At 41.2% G+C, this 23,900-nt stretch overlaps 1 protein-coding gene across 6 annotated transcripts in view; it reads right to left on the bottom strand.

Moving 5' to 3' along the window:
* Bicc1 (BicC family RNA binding protein 1) overlaps positions 1–23,894 on the bottom strand; it is a 290,776-nt gene extending 266,882 nt beyond the window's left edge. For all 6 annotated transcript variants that reach the window (XM_023706121.1, XM_023706122.1, XM_004645871.2 and 3 more), the window contains exon 1: positions 23,698–23,894. In XM_023706121.1, the coding sequence (XP_023561889.1) occupies positions 23,698–23,887 (190 nt within the window). In that variant the 5' untranslated portion in view covers positions 23,888–23,894. The remainder of the gene's footprint in view (positions 1–23,697) is intronic.
* Positions 23,895–23,900: the final 6 nt, after the last annotated feature.

Here is a 23,900-nt window from a genome sequence, read left to right as displayed (position 1 = left end):
GTGTCATTTATAAATGACCCAATGTACAAAAGGATACTTTGGATAACTCAGCTAAGATTTCAGAGCAAATTATCTCTATTAATTTTATACTAAAACCTTTAATTTCATACTAAACAATCTGTATCAACTCACTTGCTTTTCGAATCATACATTCATTTGATTAGCCCTTATAAACATTCTCCTAAAAAAACAGACAAAAAAAGAAAACACTGAAGCAGCGATTTCCAGGTAGAAACATTAGTGTTATACATCCCCCACAATTCTAACTGTCATTTTATAATTTTAAGAAGGCACATAGACAAAATTCATCACATAATTTACAAACTAGAATAAAATTAGCTTTCAAGAGCTGAATGCCACATTAAGATCATGTGTCCTACTCAAAGGTCAACTTGAAATGTGAAAATTAAAAAGTAGGCCCCAGCTGCTATTCTCGAAGTAGGCTTCACTGCAAGAAAGAAATCCACTCTAGGATTACTCTGAAGACATGCTGTAACATATCCAATATATGGCGCTATATATATATATATATATGAACAGGAGCTGATAAAAGATTTCCCAGTGCACTGTATTCTCCTCCTTTGCATTTAACTGTACTAACACACCCATAGCATAAGATTCACCATTTCAACCATAATGAAGTACGCAGCTAGGCGGCACCAATTGTTCTCACTGCAGTGTTTCCCTCTCATCCTGAGCACATCTATTGAGCGACCCTTCCTGCCTCCTCTGCACCATTTTCCTCCACCCCTGCTCACCACCATGCTACTTGCTGTCTACAAATGTGACTACTCTGGGTGTGCTGTATAATAAGAATTATACAATACTTGTCCTTCTGGTAGTCTTACTTCACTCAGCAGAATATCCTCAAGCTTTACCCCTGCGGTGGCCCAAGCCAAGCACTCCCAGAGTGGCCTGTGACGGGTTCTGCCAGTGCACCTGTCTGTCCTGTGGGAGGCTGATTCCTGATGCTCTCTCCCCTGCCATCTTCCCTACAACTCCCACAGGCCCCTGTAATCTACTGTAAGCTCTATATGAACACAGCTATGTCCGTCTAACTCCGCGCATAATTTACATCAACTCCGTGAAAGAGACACACATTTTGATACTCAAGTCATTACTGTAGAGTAGTGACTCCTTTTTACTTGTTTTATTATTATCTATGTAAACGACTAATTTAAAGTTCCACTATGATTTTAAAGGCTCCACTCCTAATTTTTTCCCTATAACATCAAGAAATAACATCAGAAAATGGAAGCCAAAAATGCAAGTACAGCTCATTTTGTAAGAAATTCGTTGAGCACCAAGGAATAATTTGTGACAAAACCACCAACACCCTTCCAAATGGATTCCCCTAAAAAGTCTTTCTAAAAGTGAATAACTGATGACATGTTTTCCTCTAAATATTTAAAACTGAGAGTAAAACAAGAAAGTCACTTGATTAAAAGAAAAATGGTTTAAGAAATTTCACTTGCAGTAATGGAAGTGATATGAACCCTCTCATGATGGTTAGCTAGAAAATGCAGATATAATTTCTTCATGTGCTTAAAGGCTTAGGGAAATTAATGAAAGAGTAAAACATTGCTAATCTAGGATCCAATGGAGAATCGAGGACAAATTAAGAAACTAAGGGGAGTCTGGCGGGGGCCACTTCCCAGAGGAATAAATGCTAATTCATGAGAGAGGTGAGGTGGATATCAGAACCCAAGCCATGTCCTTGACAATCTCTCAAGTTAAGTGCTAGAGTCAGGTGCAGAACAATGTGAGATTGCGTTACACAGTACTGAACAGATGTGGCTCAAAAGTGACTATTCAAATTGCCAACAAACATGAAAGTGTTCGATCTCACTAGTAATCAAGGAAGTAGAACTAAAAACCACAATGAAATACTGCCACAGCTGGTCCCAAGAGTGCCTGCCTATAATCCCTGCTGCCCAAGTGGCTTAAAGCAAGAGGATCACAAGCTCAAGGCCTGACCGAGCAATAGCCTCAAAATAATAATAAAAAATAAATTAAAGCACTGAGAATATAGCTTGGTGGTAGTGTGCTTGCATGGCATGCCTAAGTCCTGGGTTCAATCCCCAGAAAAAAAAATAACTAAATAAATAGACAATAACAAAAATTGAAGTTCATCAAAATAGCTACAAGAAAAAAAGCAATCATTATATTGTCAAGTTTATAGAAAAAATGGAAAATTCTTATATTACAAATACAGTATCAAGTGGTACAATCACTTTGGAAACTATCTTCTAAAGCTAAACGTATTCTTATCAAGTATCATTTTCATCACTAGCTATACACCCAAGAGAAGCTGTTTATCAATGAACATATGTAAGGACATTCACGGCATCTTTATTGATATTAGTCAAAGAGAAAAACAATATTAATGCCTATCAATAGTGCTACAAATAAATTGTGGTACATTCCAAAGCAAAAGAAAACATGTGGAGGAATAAATATGTTGAGACGAAAAGAAAACTCCCACAAATCCACACTACAAGAAAGGCTACATAAAATTCCTTGTTATTTTTAAGAGATCTTTCCTTTCAGGTTCACTAGCTGCAATGCTGTCTTCAAGGTCTAAAAGTCTATCTTCAGTTTCATTCAAGCAGTCTGCCAGCTTTCAACGGAGTTCTTAATTTCCCGGGTAGTTATCTGAATCTGTTTCATGCACTTTAATTTTTTCCTATACTGTTCATTCAATGTTTCCATCATTTTTCTATTCTCTTCTATTTTTTTATCTATGCCTTTAGATATGCTGAGCAATTCTTTCATAATTGTTATTTCTTGTTTTACCTGAGAGACTATTTCCAATCTGATTTACTCTATGCCTGATGCAGTTAATGTAAGACCAGAAGCTTTGCTGAGCTGTGGCAGCCTATCCCACCTTCTCAGAAGGCAGGGGAACACCAGGCAGCTATGGGGACCTGGTGAGTCTGGCCTGTGCACACCGCCAGTTGTTTTTCTCTTTGACTAATATCAATTGCCTGATGCAGTTATTTCTTTACTTCAAGTGTTACCATATCAATCAGAAATTTCAGGCATGTGACTTCCAAGTTCTTCATGTCTTTGTCTCCTGGACTTAGTCTGCATGGGCTAGAGATCTGAGATTGCTTTTGAGCCCTCGTTCTGGCATTTTTGAAGTTCCCAATGTTCACCCAGATTGAGCAAAGATAGGAGGGGATGGGGGCACTGGTCAACAAGGCTCCTGAGACAGTTGGGGGGCTCCCAAAGCTCCCAGTGTGTGAAGTTCAGTGTGGCTTCTATCATGGTGAAGGGGGTGAGCCACAGCTCATCTTGGAAGGCTCCAGGATGACTGGGGCAGACCGAAGCTCTGTAAGGCTCTCTCAGAGGGGGAACAGGGGGCTCACCAAGGCTATGGTATAAGAGGGGGCAGTGGCCTTAGTCAGCAAAACTCCTGGGAGGGTGGTGAGGCCAGGGCAGGACTCACAAGATCCCCATAGCTTGCCAGTGTCTGCCTGCCTTCTGAGAAGGTGGGATAGGCCGCCACAGACTAGCAAAGCTTCTAGTCTTACATTAAACACTAGAAAAAGGTCTTTAGACCTTTTAAATGATGTTTGCTTCAGTTTGGCTTTGGATTTGGGTACTGGATGTTGCACCAAGGCGTTCACAATGAGCTACAGCCTCAACCGTTTTTCTGTGTTTTTTTTTTTTTTTTTTTGTTTGTTTGTTTGTTTCTTTAAAGACAAGGGCTCATTGAATGATCTAGCTGATGCCTGAATTTGTGATCTCCTGCCTTAATGTCCAGGAGTGCTGGGAACAGGGTACACTTCGGTACACTCTGAGCTTCCACAGCACTCAGTAAGCGACCCACTCTGGCATCAACATGCTACAACTCCTCTTATTTTCTTACGTAAGAATTACTGTTAAAAGCACTTTCCAGGCCAGTTTTGCAAACTTCATGGTCTCCGTCTACAGAATTCAGCTAACTACAGACCTGTTTCACCCAAAAATGAACCTTTCTCAACCCCCGTAGCAATAATGCCCAACGTTTCATGTACCTTCTGCTTTCTGTCCCTAACTCCAGCACTCCAAGCCAGAGGCTGGCGCCCCGGGAGTCTGCATGGGTCAGAAGCAGCAAACCCTGACCTGCCAGCCACGCCAGGGACAAGAGGATCCAGGCTGAGCCCGCCCCTGCGCTCTGGCCAGTGCAGAGCCCCACCATCACCTCTGCTGCCCACAACAGGAGCACAAGGCAAGGGCACTCACACTTGGACCCTAAGGATGCCAGCCACTTCTTCTGTTGCTACTCTCCAGAGAATTTATTTCACATATGTGTACGTTCATGAATTTTTTTATTTTGTTGCTGGAAGAGGGTGGGCTGTTTTTGTTTCTGAGTCCACTTTTCTCAGCTGTTCCTCACCCTGGTGCCGCTGCAAACTATACAAATTTACAGATTCCTAAATTTAAAAAAGTATGTTATTTATTTGTGCAAAATAGGATCCAGGGTCCCGAATCCATTGTCCAAATCTAGCCACTTCACCAGCACAGTCAATCTTAACTTCTCTATTTACAACACTGGAACACTAGCTCCTTAGAGGACTTAGAAGATACGATGGAATATTAAAGACTAATCATGCATTGCGGCTAGACAAGTAAGTCCTGTGTTGAGTAGTAATGCTGTAACTATGCAGCACACACCAGGAGGCTACAACCATTCCGGAAGCTGTAAATACAGCACCAATGTGTCAGCAAGATGCTTCATCTGGGGTCTGCAAGAGAAGGACAAGCCACGCTGTCTGGGCTAGTGGATGGCTGTCTTCTCTCTGGTCTCTTCATGCTGGCTTCCTCTCTGTATGCCTGTACCAAAAATTCTCCTTTTATAAGACTAAGGTCCCACACCAACAACTTCACTTTATCTTCATTATCTCCACAAAGGCTGTCTCCAAATTAGGTCCATTCTGAGAGCCTGAATGTTAAAACTTCTGAACTGAAGGGAACAGGACAATTAACCCATAATAACATGCAGACAAGTATTTATGTGTATATACACATACATGTGTGTGCACAAAACTAGGATCATGTTTATCTATCACTGAGAATTCAATTCCACTGAATTCTGCTTTTCAAACCATTCTGCAAGCCTCGTAGATGCTTAGCAGTGTCTTTCTAACTCTCAAGGTATTCTTGTCTTTATCTTCTTAGGTTTGTGACACAGATCATCCATACACATCTATGATTTGAGGCTAAACAGAGAGGTTTCAAGCCAAGCAGCCTGAAATAAACATTCAAAATGCAGCATATTTTCCAACAGAGGTAAAGATTACAGTGTAACCAAGAGGAATGTGCTGGTCAGCAGTCACTGAGCTTGTGAACTGAGCCGGCTTGCGATGGTGCGCTTTGGAAATACGGAAATGTGAGAACGTGATTCCGTTAGAGTTGTTAACGATGGAATGCAAGAGCTTTTCTTTGAAACCTCAAGTCGCAAAAATTCTTTTTATATATTTGCTTTTTAAAAGAAATGTCAACTCAACAAATTTGTACTTGAGAGCTTGAAAATAACTGAATTCTTTCCTCGGTAACGTACACGTTAACTCCAAATGTAAATGCTATGACGAGGCTGCCGCCCCACAGAACTCTGCCTTTAGGAGGACCGACTTCCATGAAAGTCTCAGAAGGAAATATCCAAAGTTCAGGTTTCAAGGGTGAACGCTTTCATCCTTATGAAATACAGAACATGCTCCCTCTTTTAAAATATTAACAGATGAAGAACCAGTTGGGCCTCTTCAAGTATCTTTTTTGCTTTTTATTTTTAAAACTTTTCATATCAGTGTGTGCTTTAAAATAAAAGATTTCATTAGGCAAATCTGTCCAACCAGGTAAAAACTCAGGTAACAGCAGACAAGTTTATTCTTTTTCATACGAAATTTACCACCTTACTTGTTTTTAAGTGTACAGGAGAGCAGTGCTTACTACACGTACATTGTGCCACACCAGATCTTCAGACCTTTTTCTACCTTGAAAAGCTGAGACACCACACCCCCTGAACAGCTGCCCTTCTCTTCCTGCAGGCCCCGGCAAGCTTCACCCTATTTTCTATTTCTGAGAGTTTGGCTATTTTAAATATGTAAGTTAAGTACCATCATTCAGTATCTGTGATTCTGGCTTACTTCACATCCCATAATACCCTCCAGATTTACCCACATTGCACCATATGATAGGGTTTCCTTCCTTCTTAAAGACTGCATAACATTCTGCCAGAGATACCTAACGCCACACTTCTGCATCCACTCCACTGACAGCATACATTATAGGTAGGCTGCTTCTCCACGTCTTGACCACTGGAAATAAAGGTGCAGCAACAACAGAACAGATATGCAAACAGCTCTTTAAGATCCAGCCTTCAGTTCCTTTGGATATGTATCTATTAAGTGGGATTTTCTGCATCAATTTTTTTGTAATTTCATTTTTGATTTTTTAAGAAACCTCAACGTTGTTTTCTACAGCAGCTGTACTGGTTTACACTTCCACCAAAAGTACACAACTCAAATGTTCCACAACCACTCTTCTGCTTTGTTTTGTCTTGTAGTGATAATGACCACCCTAATGCATGTGAGGTGTTATTTCTCTGTGGTTTTGAATTAATTTCACTTAAGTTTATTTGGCATTACAACATCTTTTCATCCATGAGGGCAACCAGCTCGGGCCCCTCTATGTCCCTCTCTCAGATAGAAGCTTTCTTTCCCACAATAAATATTCTGCTCTTAAAAAAATACATTTTCGTCCATGCTGGCTAGGTATTTGCCTATTATCTTCAGGAAATTTTCCATTTAATTCAATCAGTTGTGAATTTTGACATTCTTTACATACCCTGGACATGAAACCCCATCAAATACACGGTTTCTAATTATTTTCTCCCTTTTAACTCCTGGTTATTTCCTTTGCTGTGCAAGTTTCTAAGACTGGTGCAGCCCTGTTCCTCCCATTTGCTTTTGTTGCCTGTGCTTTGTATGTCATAGCTAACAAAATGTTGTCACACCCAAGCTTTTTATCTATTCTTCTAGGAGTTGAAAGGGTTCAGTTTCAGGTTTAATGTTTATATTTAGGTATTTAATCCATTTTGAGTCAATTTTGATATATGCAATAAGGATCTACCTATATTATTCTCTAAACAAAAACCCAGTTTTCCCAGCAGCATTTGTTGAAGACACTGTGGCCTTGACACCTCTATCAAAGGGCACTTAATAATATGTCTACATGAGGATTTCTTTCTGAACTTCCTGTGCTATTCAGTTACTCTACATTATTTCTCTTTGTTCATATTGTTTAGTTGTTCTGGCTTTGAAGTATGTTTTGAAGGCAGGAAGCATGAGGACTCAAGCTGCTCTTGTTTCTGAAAATTATTTTATTCTAGATGCTCTCAGATTGCACACTTCTATCAGGATGAATTTTTACCCATTTCTACAAAAAAAAAAAATGACATCAGTAATACAATAAGATTGCATTGATTCCGTACATCATTTCGAGTAATATGAACACTGGGTATGTAACAGTGTCATTTTCCAATCCAGGAACAAATCTTTCCATTCATTTGTGTTTCTTGCATTTTCTTCAGCAATGTTTTGTATTTTTCAGTGTACAGTAGTGTTCAGCTCCTTAAACTGATTCCTAAGTATTTTAATCTTATTGTAAATGAGACTCTTAAGTGACATTTCGGATTATTCACTGCTAGTGTACATAATATAGAAGCAAATTTTCTCAAATGCTTTTCCTGCATCTGCTTAAATGATCACACGCTGCTAGCGCTGTGTTGTGTTAACACAGCATCACTGTATGAATGCCATGTACTTAATTGTATTTATACTTCAAAAGTAACCCTCACATGATTTTGACCTACAACCTTTTCAGTGTATTATTGGATCGTGTTTGCTACAATTCTGCATGCATGCTGTCCATAGTTCTCTCTTGTTGGAATATCCCTGTCTGATTTTGGTATCAGGACACTGCTGTCCTCATCGTCTAGTAGTTTCCTTCTCTTTAATGTTCTGGAAAACCTGGAAGAATGGTATCAATTCTTTAAATATCCAGAAGCTCCTTCAGTGAAGCCATGCAGTCGTGGGGCTTTTCTTTTTCAGCCTCCTTGTAACATGTCTATTTAAATGTCTGATCTCATAACTCAGTTTTGGAAGATTGTATGTTCCTAGAAATGTATTCATTTTTACCAAGGTTATCCACTATTTTGGCATGTAATTGTTTGTGACAACTATTATGATCCTTTCTATTTCTTTGGCACGTAAGGTCTTCTCTGAAATACCTTATTACTGTTACTTTTATTTTCAAAGTCTAAGGAATTGCTAATTGTGTTATCTTTTCATGCCTCCTTTCTTCTGCTTGTTGATCCCAGTCTATTTCTTTTCAATTATTATATTTTTAGCTCTAGCATTTCTCCTTGGTTTTATTTTATAGTTTCTACCTCACTGCTAACATTTTAATTTCATTCCTTACAGTTATATTTCTTATCCCTTTTTTCTTTCAGTGTACTGAGTTAAGACAATTTCCAATTAATTTCCAGGTACTTTCTGGAACGCTATTTCTTTCAAATTAGTTTCTGGAGATTTATTCTGTTCCTTTAATTAGGCTGTGTTTCCCTGTTTTTTCATGTAGCTTGTTTGGCTGCAGTTACTGTTACTATTGTTATTGTTAAGATTTTTATATTTGAAAGCATAGCTACTCTCACACCTTACAGGTGGGCTTAATACAGAAAAGACGTTCATCCACCAGTCAACCGGGCTAGAGCTTCTGAAGGCATCACAAACCTTTTCCAGGAATACATCTACCTGGAACCTCACGGAGAGGTCTGCCAGTTCTTTTGGTTTGGTTTTGTTGTATTTTTCCCCAGTCCTGTGCAGTCTTCGCTTCTTCAGTGTCTGCCTGCAGTGCTGCAGGTGCTCCGGGCAGGTCTGCTGTTCTCCAGAGACCACTGGCATCCTCATTAGCATGCTAAGTCAGGGGAGACAGAAGCCAGTGCCTTGGGTTCCTAAAAAGCCGCGATACTGAACAGAAAAACCATGCACTGGGCTTTTCTTGTACAGCATGACCTATGCATGACCCAAATAATTGTTTATTTATTTTTATTTTTTTGTCAGAATCATGAGTTGAACTCAGGCCCATGCGCTTGCCAGGCAAGTGTTTATTCTACTGAGCCATCTCTCTGGCCCCGCATGACCCAAATAAAATCAAACAGCTTGTTAGCAGTTTTGGCGCAGCTTAAAACCTAGGTTTAAGCTTACCTGGAGTACTATGATGCTGTGTCTGATTTCTAGCATTTTCATAAAGGCTTTTTTAAAGCCATAGATTGTTAAGTCACTGCTTGTTTGGTAGAATGAAGTCTGAGGCTTCCTATTCCTAAGTCTTGGGGCCTGTAGACAGGTTTATTTCTAGATTCATAAACCATACTCAACAGCAGTCATTGGGAATTCACAAAAAAAAAAAAAAAAACTTTCCTTCATTTAAAACAAAAGATAAGAAATATCTTAAATACAGATTTCCACTTCTCCTATTCTAAATTTTCTTTGTTGTTGTTCTTAGAATTTGAAGTAGCCCAGAGGAGCTGCACACCCAGGCAGTATGGGGCACACGCATAATCAAAGCACTGCAGAGATTGAGGTAGGAGGATCAACACAAGTCTGAGTACAGCCTGGGCTACACAGCAAGAGCTTGTCTCAGTAAGATGGGATGATATGCTGAGATATGATACAATACGATATGATACGATACAATATGATACAGTACATAAACACCCTGACTGGACACAATAGCTTGCCTGTTCCCTCACCACCACTACTACTGCCACTACCTCTACTATGTTCGGTTTGATTCTGCCCAGGCTATAATAAAAGCCCTGTATAAGTATCAACCCACATTGGACTGACTTGCCTTATCTCAAGCTTATACCAGAGATGTCTGTCTTCGCCCCTTCGGAATCTGCTGGATGCTCAGAGGGGCCTGTGGATGTCAAATATATACAACCTACAAGCGCAAGAAAGGACCATTCCCAAGGGGGTACCCAAGACCCTCCTCAAATAACTACCCAGATAACAGGTGTCTTGGTTACTTTTTTCTCGTTACTGAGACAAAAATACCTGATGCCCCAAAATAATGAAGGAAAGGTTTATTTAACTCACAGATTGTGGAGGTTTCAGCCTATTATCAGCTGGTTTCAAGTCAGAGTGGCACATGGCAGAGGGCAACAGTTTGTGGTGGCGAAAAACATCAAAAGGAACGAGAGCAGAAAGGGAGGAGCAGTAGCAGAGAGCAGGCCTCTTTCCCTCCTTTATATTGTATGCAAGCTAACCGGCCAAGGTGGGTGTAGCACTCATAATTCCAGCATTTGACCACAAATTAATCACAAACTCTAGAAGCCCACCCCATCACTGCATGACATACACTCCTCTTTATGCAAAAGGCATTTTAGTCAGGGCTAGTCAGGATCTAAACATCTGCCTGGCAAGCACAAGGACCCTGGTTTGATCCCCAGTTCCACATGCTGTGCCAATCCCAGAATCCTGTACATGCCATGGCACCAGCCTCCCTGATGCCATGCCAGCCACCAAAACCAGGCATGATGGCACATGCCTGCAATCCCAGCACCAGGGAGGCTGAGACAGGAGGATCACCATGAGTGCAACCTGTGTAGTGAGACCCAGTACCAAATTAATAAAAGATTAAAAACAATAAAATTAAAAGGCATTTTAGTCCAAAGTCCTACCAGTTTCATCATTGCTGAAGAGTCCAAGTCCCAAGTCTCCTCCAAGATCTAAGGCAAACTCTTAGCTATGAGCCCCTATACAAATGAAAAGATAACACTTCCAGCATTCATGGCACAAGATAAACACTACCATTCCAAAAGGCACAAGCAGGGGATACAAAGGAATGAGGCAAAAGCAAGACCAAAATCCCATCGGGCAGACATTAAGTCCTGTAGTACCATAGTCAACATCCAAGGAAATCTGTGGCAACGTGCGAGCTCCATGTGGCTCCACCTCAATAGCACTTTTAGTGGTTGTAGCTTCTGTGGCTTCTCTCTTGCGCCAGTTTTGCTCCCTCCTTGCAGTGTTCCTCAGAAAATACATATTTCTGGCTTTCCAAACTTCTGGGTTCTCCAGGACACCGTTTGCTTCACACAGTGCCCTCTTAGGGGCACACTGCCTGGCATCCAAGGCCTTCTTCTGAAATCTGAGTGGAAGCCTTCTTAACCTCAGAACTCCTGCATCCTTCACACACCAATACCAGCACCACATGGATGATGCCAAGGTCCACTGCCAGCTGAAGCAGTAGCGATGCTTTCTTCTGTCTTGGCTCTAAGGGTCGAGTGCCTGGATCACCGGATACTATGAATCCAATTCTGAGGAACAAATTTTCAATGCCACTGCCTTTCTGAAACCTGGTGTGGCCAACACCATTTTGGAATATGATGCTCTGTGGTTTTCTCCTCAAAGCAAAGCCTTTCATGGGCTGGGGAGATAGCTCAGCAGTATAAGCGCCTGCCTGGCAAGCACAAGGACCTGGGTTTAACCCATGGTACAGCACACTGTGCTAGTCACCAAAACCAGGCGTGGTGGTGCATGTCTGTAATCCCAGCACTGGGGAGGCAGCAGGAGGATCACTGTGAATTCGAGCTGCTTATAAGACCCTGAACCAAATAAAAAAGAATTTAAAAACAATTTAGGGGGTGCTGGAGAGAGAACTCAATGGAATATGTGCTTTCCTGGCAAACACAAGGTCCTGAGTTTGATCCCTAGTACTACCAAAAAAAATTGTTAAAATGGGGCCAGCCAAATAGCTCAGCGGATTAAAGCACCTGCAAGCAGGCACAGGTGCTGAGGGTTCGATCCCCTGTCCCAGGGGTGTGCTGAGATGGTGACTGAGACTGGGATTGGTAGTGCGCACCTGTAATCTCAGCTCTTGGGAGGCTGTAAACGGGCAGATCACTATGAGTATGATCTAGTAGTGAGACCTTGAACACCCTGTAGACCCTTCCCTAAAATATAAAAAACAAAAACAAATAAAATTAAAACATTATAATCAAGTAATTTAAAAGCTAGTAAAAGCTTGCCAGCTGGGTGTGGTGGCACACACCTATAATCCCAGAACTCAAGAGGCTGATGCAAAAGGATCACTGTGAGTTCTATGCCAGACTAGGCTACATGATAAAGTAAGTTCAAGACCAGTCCGAACTACATAGCAAGACCCTGAATCACAACAATGCTTGTCAAAACACTGACTTTGCTTCAAATGGTACTTTTAACAAAGATGTGTAGAAAACAATGAAAGATCCAACTTAGAACATGGCAATGCAAACACTGGTGGACTCCTATGGAAAAGAAATGTTCTCAGTAATCATTTAAAACAATTCTGTAAATATGTGAAATTTGGACATGCATCTCTTTACTTTTATTTCAGATTTTAATTTGTTGAACATTATCACACCTCCCTGGCATGTCACACTGGTGGTTTAGCTGGCAGATATAAACCCTAGAAAACAGAAGCTTGATACCTGAACACACTGGCAAAGGAGAAGGAAAATGTGACAGCAGATGCAAGTTGGAGAAACGCATGATTTCTGCTGTCTGACACAGGACGTCAGCACCAAGAAGCGTCCACTATGGCTTACACTGCAGTCTCTGTTCAAGCACTACAGAGAACCCTACGTTAGCTAGTTCCTAACCCACAAAACCCAGGGCACTGCACCTCACCACCAGGGGCTGAGAACCCAGTTCTGGGCCAGTGTCTCGTGAGGTCTCACTGCTGCGAAGCCCACCACGCTGCAGCTAGCCTTGCTCTCTGCCCGCCTGCTGCTGCTGCTGCTGCTCCTGCTGGAGACAAAGTCCTGTCAACACAACGCACATACAGAGAGCTGAGTCTGTTACGAACTAAGCTCATCTGACTCCTGGCCACCACTCAACTTTACAAAATACGCACCAGCTTCCCACTGGAGACTGTCACTATTCCCAAGCAATTTATGATACTATATTCACAAACTTGAAATCTGGCCATTTATACAGGACCCCCTGTACATTAAAATCATCTTAGTTTCTTTCTGTTGTTGTTAGTAAATCATAGTCTCTCTACTGAGAAAACTGGATTTTTTCCTTTTAACTCAAAAGAACTCTAGCAATCCTACTACAGTGCATGAACTGATACTTTCTAGTTTTCAGAGTGGATTATCTTATATCAATCCCTTAAATCATACGTAAACAAGTATTTGGAGGTATGTTATGCTAAGAACAAGATAATCCAATGCTTGAAATTAAATAAATTGAAAAGTTGTATCAACCTTGTAAATTTCAATTTATAATTCTAATCCATATCAGATACAGACATAATTGATTCAGCTTTAATCTCATTTGAATTAAATTTTAATATCCCCATTCCAAACAGCACAGTGAAGTACGTCACTAACAGTACAACATTCTACATATTCCCTGGACAAGTGTTGGTGAACCCAGGCACGAATCCCTAAGTGAGCTGTCTGCATTGCTGAAAAGTGTAAAGGGTTCACCACCACTTATCCAGACTAAGAAGAAAAAAAAAAAAAAAAGACCATCACACTCAGGAAAGGGTTCTGCATTGCTCACAAGACAGAACTGCTTATTGTTTCTCAACGCCAAGCACATGCTCTGGCTTTAGGTTTCCATTCCTGGAGGTCATTGCTAGGTCTACCAGCCCAAAAAGGGACAAGGGCTTTAATCCAGACCCATCATGGGTCATTTATTCTATAAACACAGTCCAGCTATTTCACAGCACTGAGCTTAGATGCTGGGGAAAAACATAAGATACATTTGAGAAATACAGACTATTTAAGGACACCAATTGTGAGTCAACTTTATAAACATTATCATATAATCTTCACAATAACCCTTGAGAGAGGTATTATTATCATTGTTTCACAAAGACAGAAAAGAAGAAATTTTACCAAAGCTACTGAATGCATCCTTACTGAGAACTCTAAGCCACCCCTGCATCCACCACCACGATGTTTCCTATTTCAGGAAAAAATTCAAGAATTAGGAGAGCCATTGTGGCCATCCAGCACTCTTGCTGAACTCAGATACACCGTATCTACACACCAACTGAGAGTCTGAACTCTACAACTCTAAGAGAAAGCTGGTATCTAAGCCTAGTGATTATTCCCGAAGGAAGTAAAGGTTGCAAATTCAAATTTCCACAGCTTTATAGTAACATACCCAAATGGCACATATGTTCCACAGGTTGTTACCGGGAGGCTGAGACAGCTGAACAAGCACAGACCCCAACAGCACTTTTCATGTGGTAAGTGCTCTAGGTCAGATGTTGTCTCCAGAATCATCATGCTGTAATATACATATTCATATCTTTTTCATCACAATATAGTTCCAAACTATAAACTATAAATAAACTATAAACCCTAGAAAACAGAAGCTTGATATCTGAACATGCTGGCAAAGGAGAAGGAAAATGTGACAGCAGATGCAAGTTAGAGAAACGCATGGTTTCTGCTGCCTAACACAGGACGTCAGCACCAAGCAGCGTCAACCATGGCTTACACTGCAGTCTCTGTATAAAAAAGCTATACAATGTTTGACATAAGGTCATACACAAGTGAAAAAAGGCAGTTTTCAACCAAACATATTATCATTTAACTATATTTTTTTATTTCTAAAAACTACTTTGAGGTACAAAACAAGAGATTTAAATGCTGAATGAACAACAGTAGCTAACACTGTAATAGCAACTATGTGCCTTCTACCCAAATACTCAAGCACTATATATTTCAAGGCACTAACAACATAAAAATGGTTACTGGGCCAGTGAGATAGCTCAATGGTCTAAAGCACCTGCGTAGGTAAGCACAAAGGGACTGAGGTTCCATCCCGGGCACCACATGTACACCAGCCCTACCCCCAAGTTGGACTGATCCAGCTGGAAAAAAAAAGGGTGCATTACAGATGACTATTTTTCTTTATTAGAAGTTATCTCCATACTTTAAAAATTTTATAATAAAAATATGTACTTTTATCTTCTAGAACATTAAGCAGTTACCTATTACACCTAATTTAACAGAAATGTGTAAGAAAATTGAATGCACTATGAATCTATCTCCTTCCCCAGAACACAGACAGCTGTATGCCCTTTACTCTTACAACAAACTACTATAGATACCAAGTATGAATTATGCTTCTGGACTAAAATACTTAATGATGGTTTAATAATGTTGAGAAACAACTACCTTTAGGAATAAAGACAATCAAAGAAAGAAAAAAAAATCTTCATTTTAATGGTTTGACTATTTGCAAATGGCAGTGTTTAACCTAGCAGTGCTCCTCAAAGTGTGGCCCTGGGACCACCTACCTTAAACTACACAAGATTCTTTTCAAAACACAGATCTCTGCAACTTCTACTAACACTATGCTCAGACCGAAAGAAACTGGACTTCTCAGGCTCCAAGTTTGCCTTTCTAAGTAAACTCCACAAGTAGTTTTCATGCACATAAATTTTAAGAAATATTGATACACTAACATGCTAATCAGGTAAGATAAGCACACATAAATTTTCTTCAGTAAGGCAAAGCAGAACTCTAACTCTACTGGCAACACAATTGCTCCAATATATCACAACTTTCACCTCAAACAAGAAGTCTGTCAGTCACAAATACAAGGAGCAGATTCCTGAAAATCTGTCTTCTTTCTAACCTGAACACTTTCCTAAAAAATGATTCTGTAAAACTGACTAGAAACCTTAGAATGTCCATGCCCTTTGATCAAAATTTCATTGGTGGGCCAGGGAGATAGCTCAGTAGAATAAGTGTTTGTCTGGCAAGTTCAAGGGCCTGAGTTCAATCCCCAGTTCTAAGAAAAAAAGAAAAGAAAAAAGAAACTTAATTTAAAAAGTAGGAATCAAACATTACATATGGGGCTGGGGAGATGGCTCAGTAGAATAAGAACTTGCCTGGCAAGTGCAAGGGCCTGAGTTCAATCCCCAGTTCCGCCAAAAAAAAAAAAAAAAAAAAAAAAAAAAAAACTAGGTGTCTTATGTCCTGTACCAATGATGCAAACGTGTAGTAATGAAAATAAAAACTGAAGGAAGGAAGTAAATGATACATAAAAAATCAGAAGAATAAATTCACTGGTGAATTTCCAAATCCTACGTTCAGGCACTTTCTCTATCTAAATACAGTGTAAGCCTGGAGATGTGGGTCTGCGACAGAGCACTAGCCTGCTGCCTGCAAGGTCTACACTTGCTCTCCAGCACGGAAGAAGAAAAGAAGAAATCTAGTCAAACTCCAAATCAGCTCAAATTGAAGACTAATTTTTTTTACTATAATGGAGAAACTACCTAATAGCTAGCAAGAGAGCATTATCTTTTTATATGCCAGATCAAATGGGGACAGAATGTAATACTAGATAGACAGACAGATAGATAGACAGACAGACAGATAATTTTCATTGCCTACCGTCATTAATAATACATGAGTAAGTAGGAAAGGGATGCAGAAACATATAACATCCACAATATGTTTCCATTGATGGTTTTCTAAATTTGGGACACTGACCTAAACACTAGTAGCAAAAAGATTTAAAAATCAAATATGGTGACTCGTGCAGCACAGAAGTTTCTGCCCAAATCATTCCAACACACTGAAAAAATTACATATGTCTGTGTTAAAATTGTGTTTTGTCCCTCAGAGCTTACTAAACATTTTACATAAGCAAGCATGTACACTCACCATCACCTCACTCATTTTTAAGTGAGAACTCGATTTTAAAATAGATGGAATAAGTGCATGATGAACCAAGTGGCACAGCTTATTAGCTCATCATTCTGGGCAACTTCAAATAGCAAAACATGGCTCAAACTTGAAGATAATTCTATCAAACTGCCTCCAAAATGACTTCATCTTCTGAACAAATTCCAGCTTTGCTGGCTGGACTAGAATGACCAATCTATGAAAAAAGTCAGAAGTGTACAACGCAAGCTTGAACTATACTGAACCAGTCAACTCCAAAAGGGAGGGCACAGAAGATATCTCAGAATGATGAAAAGTAAAATAGGCATTCTGTTCTGCCATGTCATTTTTTGATGAATGAAACACTAGACATGGATAAAACAATGGAGATAAAAAAGATAGTCCTGGGGCGGAGATTACGGCCCATTGATACAGAGCTTGAAGGGCCCAACACGTCCTAGATCTTACATGTAAAAAGAGTAACAACATGAGAACAAGTTTAGATGATCAAAGTCATTTCCTTTTCAGATTTTAAGTTTATTCCTGGATTGTGCTAAAAAGGAAATTCTAAGTACATAAACCTATCACCAAACAATCTACATTCCGAGGATTACCAACACAGCCCAAAGACCCGGCTGGTAAACTATAGCTTTAGTCACACTTGGAATTGGGGTTACGGCACTCCTCTGCTTTTCCTGCTCTGGAGAAACAGCTGAATCACTCAGCATCCAAACGAACAGCCTTTTTCCTCCCCTATTTCAGATAGAAAAGGTGGGAAAGAAGACCCATCTTTTGACTCTATTGCCAAACAAATACAGATGAACTTTCAGGAGACAAAAGTCCCCAGACTGAAGATAATGAAGGTGACAAGGTGACTCCTTGGCATTCAGCAGCTACAGAAGTCTGCACCTCTTTGCCTCAGACTTCTCCTTACGTGGGGAAGATAAATTCCTGGGCTGTGCAAACTGCTGTGTGTTACAGCATCTCTTGGCAACCACCAAATACACTGCGTGTAAGGTCATCAATACAACAGGCCTCTCTAGCTGCCTAGCTGTGTCTGAACAATGATCAACTTAACCAAGAGTCATCACAGAGACGAGGGCTGGTGAGTGTGGCAGCTACGCAGAGCGCTGAGCACATTGCATCTGCACAGGCTTCTCAGGGGCCAGGCACGGCCCTGGCCAGCCGGTCTGAGGCAAGTCCCCAGGCCCTTACAGCCAAGCCACCCACCTCTGAGGTGTTTTTCCACTCTTCTATGAAGTAATTTTACCTTGCAATTCTGCACTTATTCAACTCTAATGGCCCTAATGAACGTTTTCTAAGTTTTTCACTGAAAAACTCAAATACTTTTCTCCCCTCAAAAAAGGACTCAAACACTTTCCATCAGATGGGCGGCTGGGGCTGCTGCTGCTGTCCTGCTGTTTGCTAGGCAGCAAGTGCCTGACCCTGGGATAGGCACCTCTGCAGAGAATACCCATGCACTCTCTGATTCAGTGCCCATGCCATCACCCTCTGGCAGGACTATTACAGCCCCCAGTACAGGTGTGCTAGCAGAACATGTTGGCTCATGTTAACAGAGAGCATTTACTTTGAAAAAGCTTCTCTCTAGTGACCAGTGACTGACTCAAGCCCAGAGTAACATATAACCAGAAGAGAAAATAACTGATTTAGTGACAATACTGCAACAGAATGGCTCAGGACCATTCAAAGAATGAAAGTATCCAAAACAAAAACAAATACAAATAAGAGGGCCAGAAGCCCTCTCCTTATGAGCCAAAGGAATCCCACAGTCATGTCTAGTGAAGCTTTATTCTACTTACCCACCTCTACAAAGGCTAATCCATGCCACATGCCTATCAGGAAGGCTGATAATGGTATACAGATAGCTGCGAAGATTCATCCATCATAAAAACAGTATAGCCACTGTCCTATAAACTCGATTTTCAATATAACATTATCTTTTATATTATGCTTTATAATGGTCATAATTAACGTACTTCATATTTTCTATGTGGCCTTCAATGTGATATTTTACTTATAACTGTCACAATCACCTCTAGAAGGAAGAACTGCTAATACCCATTTTTAGAAATAGGGGTACACACAATAAATTTTCTCTATCTCCTTATTCAAAGATCACTTGAAGATTCAAATGTAGATCTGGCCCAGAGCCCTGCGCACTTAAATCACTAAGCTTCATGAAGCTGTTTGCTTTGCTCTTACTGTCTGCTACCCTGGGCCAGGCATTCGCCTCAGAAAGCTCTACGCACTTCAGCTACACTCTATCTTTACTTCCACTACTGCCTTGTTTTCAAGTGTTTTGTGCTTATTTCTTTTCTCTCCCACAATCATACCTAAAATATATGACCTTTACCACATCATAAGACAAACATCATGAAAGTGTGTTAATTAAAGAGATACCATGATTGCTGCACATACTTTTTATTAATGATGTATGACCACCGCTGCTTTGTAGACCAGTTCTGTGACTCAGGCAAGCACCAGTACATGACCCAGGTTCTGCCTGACACTGTAAAAATGCAATGTTTACTAAAGTCTTCCACATTTACTAAAGCAGTATGTGAAAGCCCACCAGATGTCAGTCTCCCTTCATGCTAACCAGGCCATTTTTCCCTAACCCTATACTTTTCTCTTTGTACAAACAAAAGCTTCAGAAGCTTGAAAATGTTTGTATCTAAAGTCTAGGTTGCTGGGGATATAGATCAGTGGCACAAGTGCCAGCCTGGAAAGCACAAGGTCCTGAGTTTGACTCCGGGTACACAAAAAAAGAATTGTTAAAGTTTATGTTACAACCAGGTGTAGTGGCACACGCCTGTAACCTTAGCACTCAGGAGGCTGAGGGAGGAGGACCATAGTGAGTTCAAGACCAGCCTTGGGTACAAAGTGAGCTCAAGACCAACCTGAAGTACATAGTGAGTCCCTGTCTCAAAAAGATAGGTTTATGCTAAAATTCTTAATTTGATGGTACATATCTATACTTTTGATGAAAAAAGGAAAGTATTAATATAGGAATCCTGTGTTTATCTCTTGGTACTGTTGCCACCACCAAGACTATCTCCAGCTCTCTTCACCCAACTATTTCCTGCTTCCTCCCAACTTTCTTGGGTGACACTCTCCCTTTTAATCAACTTAAATGAGTCAACACTGTTCTCTCACACGAAGTATGAAGTGTGAATTCTGAAGCTCAACGTTAAAGTTTGAAATGATTTCATCACTAAAAAATGCTGTCCGTGGTATTTATTTCAAGGTTGACAATAGACTTCAGAAATCTAAACTCAAAAATAAATTTCCACTTTAAAAATCATTGACTAAAATCAATAATTGTCACTTAGGGTTCAACAAAAAATGTCAGACAGTATTCATGTTTGTTCTAAAGTAGTTATTAAACAAACAGAAGAGAAAAAGAAATCTCAGACAAAAACTGGTGATTTTCCCCACATTCTTGGTCTGGTGGTTTTTATGGTATATACCAATTATTGTAGAATTCCGTGACCATCCAAGAGTGGTATTTTGCTTCTCTGACTACTACCCTACTGCCCATAGTTTAACCTCACTGAATTTTTGGTCCACTGCATAGAAGAATTTCTCTACTAATAAAAATACAACATTAAAACATTAGACATTAAAGATTAACTTGCCCGTAGGACAGTCTCTCTGAAAACAAATTCCAAGCATTATAATCACCAATTTGCACTTCTAAGACTTAAAGGACAACTATCTTACTTGTCCTTATTTCAACTGGAAAACCACGTATAGTATTTTGAGACTACTGTAAAAAGATAAATTTCTAATCCAAATGTACAATAATTAGAAACCTAACCAAATACATCCTTTACTTGATCTTTTTCAAATGAAGTTTTCCACCCCAAAATATCTAACAATATTTGACTTATCAGATTTTTCTATCTTGGTTTTTAGCTATTTTACCTTTCTAATTATGAGCTTGCAAAATCCCTCTGCTCCCCAATCCATTTATTAAGTATATTTTATATCTCATAAGTCATGGTACACACTGGTAATCACTTGAATCGCTGATGTAAGACTTTAATAATCAGTGTGGTGGTGTATGTCTATAATAATCAGTATGGGGGTGTATGCCTCCAATATTCTGGAGGCTGAGGCAGGAAGATCACTTCAAATTTGAGTTCAGACTAGGCTACATAGTAAATTCAAGGCCACCCTGGGCTTTAAAGTAAGGCCCTAAATATCAACAACAACAACAAAAAAGCCTTTAATAATAAAAGAAAATGAGGGCTGGCGAGATACTAAGGGCCTGCTTTGGCAAGCACAGGGGACTGGTGTGGATTCCGGGTCCCACATGCTATACCGGCCCTGCTCCCAGGGCACCCTGAGCCAGCAACCATGTCCAGGTGTGGTGGCACACACCTGTAATCCCAGCACTGGGGAGGCTGAAATCACTGAGTCCGAGCTATGTAGTGAGACCCTGTGCCAAATACATAAATGGAAAAAAAAAGTGATACTTATGAAGCTATTTTTTATCAATTTAGCTCATTAAGCATTATCTCTTTTCATGCTTACTAAAACCCTAAGAAAAAGTGCCTGATAATAGTCCTACTTTGCAGATGGGAAAACTCAGGGTAAGGCAAGGCCCAGGAACCTTCCCAGGGTCCCAGGGAGGTTTAAAACCAGGTCTGCCTGACTCTAGTACTCACTTTTCTGTGACCATGTAGTATTAAGCATCACGGCACATGATTACATTTGGTTTGGAAAACTGATCCCATTCTTTCAAATATGGGAGTTGAAAACAGAGTCTAAAATGATCTGGTGCCGCCCTGGGTCCTATTGTCAAATGTGTTCAAAGCCTACTTCTCAGAAAGGTAAAAGTACTGTGTCCAACACTAACTAAATATTTCACTAGGTACAGGCTGCTGAGTAAGTGCTAACTGTGAAGACTGTCTGTAAGAGAAACTTTACCAACGTTAAGACTGCAAAGCAATTTTCCAACCATCTGATGTCTGAATTTCCTTATCTATAAAAGAGCCTAACCAGGTGTGATGGCACATGGCTGGAATGCCAGCACTCAAGAGGCGGAGGCAGAAGGATCCGTGCAAGTTCAAGAGGAGCCTGGGGTACAACGTGAGCTCAAGGCAACCTGAACTGCGTAGCGAGACCCTGTCTCAAAATCTTAAAAAGACCAAAAAAAAAAAAAAAAAAAGGTCAAAGGTTAAAAATGTTTCACTCATATTTCAGTGTAGGCAAAATGAAAATGTGTGACTTTTAAAAAGCACTTCTAGGGGCTGGGGAGATGGCTCAGTGGAATAAGTGCTTCCCTGGTAAGCACAAGGGCCTGAGTTCAACCCCTGGTTCTGCCAATCAATCAATAAATAAATAAATAAATAACACTTCTACAGCCCAGGTTACACATATGGTGTTCCTAGTCACTATACCTATGGGATTTACTGCCATTAAAGGCGTACGGGTAAAGATGCATGTCATTTTAAAATCCTATTTTTTAAAAAAGTTATTAATCCTGGGCAATCAGGATAGCTCAGCAGACTAAGTGCCTTTTTTGGCAAGCTCAGGAACCAGGGTTCAATCCCCGATCCACATAGCTCGCAGGCCCACCCCCAGGGACCTGTGAGATGGCACATGCCTGTAATCCCAGAGTTGGGGAAGCTGGAAAACTGAAGCATCACTACGGGTCGGAGCTGCGTAGTGAGACCCTGTACCAAATACATAAAATGGAAAAAAAAAATTATTAATCCTCCACAACACTTCAAACTCACATAGAAGACAAACTGGAAATCTGCGGAAAAAGAAGAGTATGTTATCTTAACCAGTTCAATCCAATCTCCCACATAAAGCTGACATTTGTTTTATAATCAGAAACCAGCAAAAAGCAAGGAATAAATAAGTAAAATTAGTTACAGAAACTCAGCATGGGCGTTAGTTTTCAAACCCGTTTTGCAATATTTTTATTTGAAAAGTTTATCACAGAAATATTTCTCCTAGAAGTTGCATAATTGGAGGGGGAAATAGATACAGGACAGGCATTAGGAATGTTTATCAATAAAAATAAGCAACAGGGGAGACAAGATTGCAGCACGTCCAAAAACCCTTGCCAAACACTCCTGCTATTTGTTTCCACCGAGTTATTGTTTTGGAAAACATGTTGTTCTCTCTTAAAATAACCTGCTTAATTGTTCTAAAACGCCACTGCATTGCCACGGAAGGCGAACTCTCTCCCATCCTGCGAGATATTGACTGATAAAAGTCTAAATAAACTATGTGAAAAGCCACAAAGCAAAAACAAGTTTGGAAAACTCCAGTCCTCCCGCGATAAAGGCCACCAGCTACTGAATGAGTCCTCAGCGCCCTCCCTTCCCGAGCCCAACGCCGGCCCTTCACAAGCCTCGGGGATGACAGCCGGTCACACCGCCTAGTCTCCAGACTTTAACGGATGTGGAATCCAACCTCACTGACGACCACAGGTAGACCGGTAATTAACCTTTTTAAGGAAGGTAAAAAGGAGCTCGCGAGCGTTCACTGCAATCGTCAGATTATAAATCTCACTCCGTTTCCAGACCAACGTGGCTAAAGCTGTCCTGCCCAGCAAAGTCCCCGAGCAACCGTAAAAAGTTTACAGAAAGATCCCAAACTACGAGAGACAAAGACGCCCCGGCTCAGGAAGCTTTCCTAAACCCTGCGGGACCCGCAATGTACTCTGCACGCCTGTCGGGGATGGGACCCGCCGGCCGCGCTCAGGCCCGGGCAGGGCTGGGGCGCTCATCCCGGCCCCCGCGGGCGGACGCGGCGCCGACAGGCAGCGAGCGCCACACGCGAGGGACCGGGCTGGAGGGGGCGGTCTGCGCGCGCCCAGGGAAACGGCCCGGGTCCGGGCGAAAGGGGCACCCCGGAGCCTCAGTCGGAGCCCGGGTCCGAACTCCCGGCCTCGGCGCGCAGGCGGGCGGGCGGGCGGCGGCGCCTACCTTGCAGCATGGCCTCGAGCTTCTTTCGGTCCACGCGGAAGCGCTCCTCGCTCCACTCGGGGCTGAGCAGCGGCGCGCCGGCGCCCAGGTCGTCCTCGGAGCCGGGCACGGGCGAGTCGGCGCTGCGCTCGCTGTTGGAGCCGGGGTCCGACGGCGCTGCCAGGTAGCCGGGCTCGCCCTGGGCGGCCATGGTGGGCGCGCGG

This window comes from Octodon degus, unplaced genomic scaffold (assembly GCF_000260255.1).
Source record: "Octodon degus isolate 3935 unplaced genomic scaffold, OctDeg1.0 scaffold00240, whole genome shotgun sequence".
Lineage (NCBI taxonomy): Eukaryota > Metazoa > Chordata > Mammalia > Rodentia > Octodontidae > Octodon > Octodon degus.
Note: the sequence above shows the minus strand (reverse complement) of the source record. Positions and strands in the feature narration are given on the sequence as shown.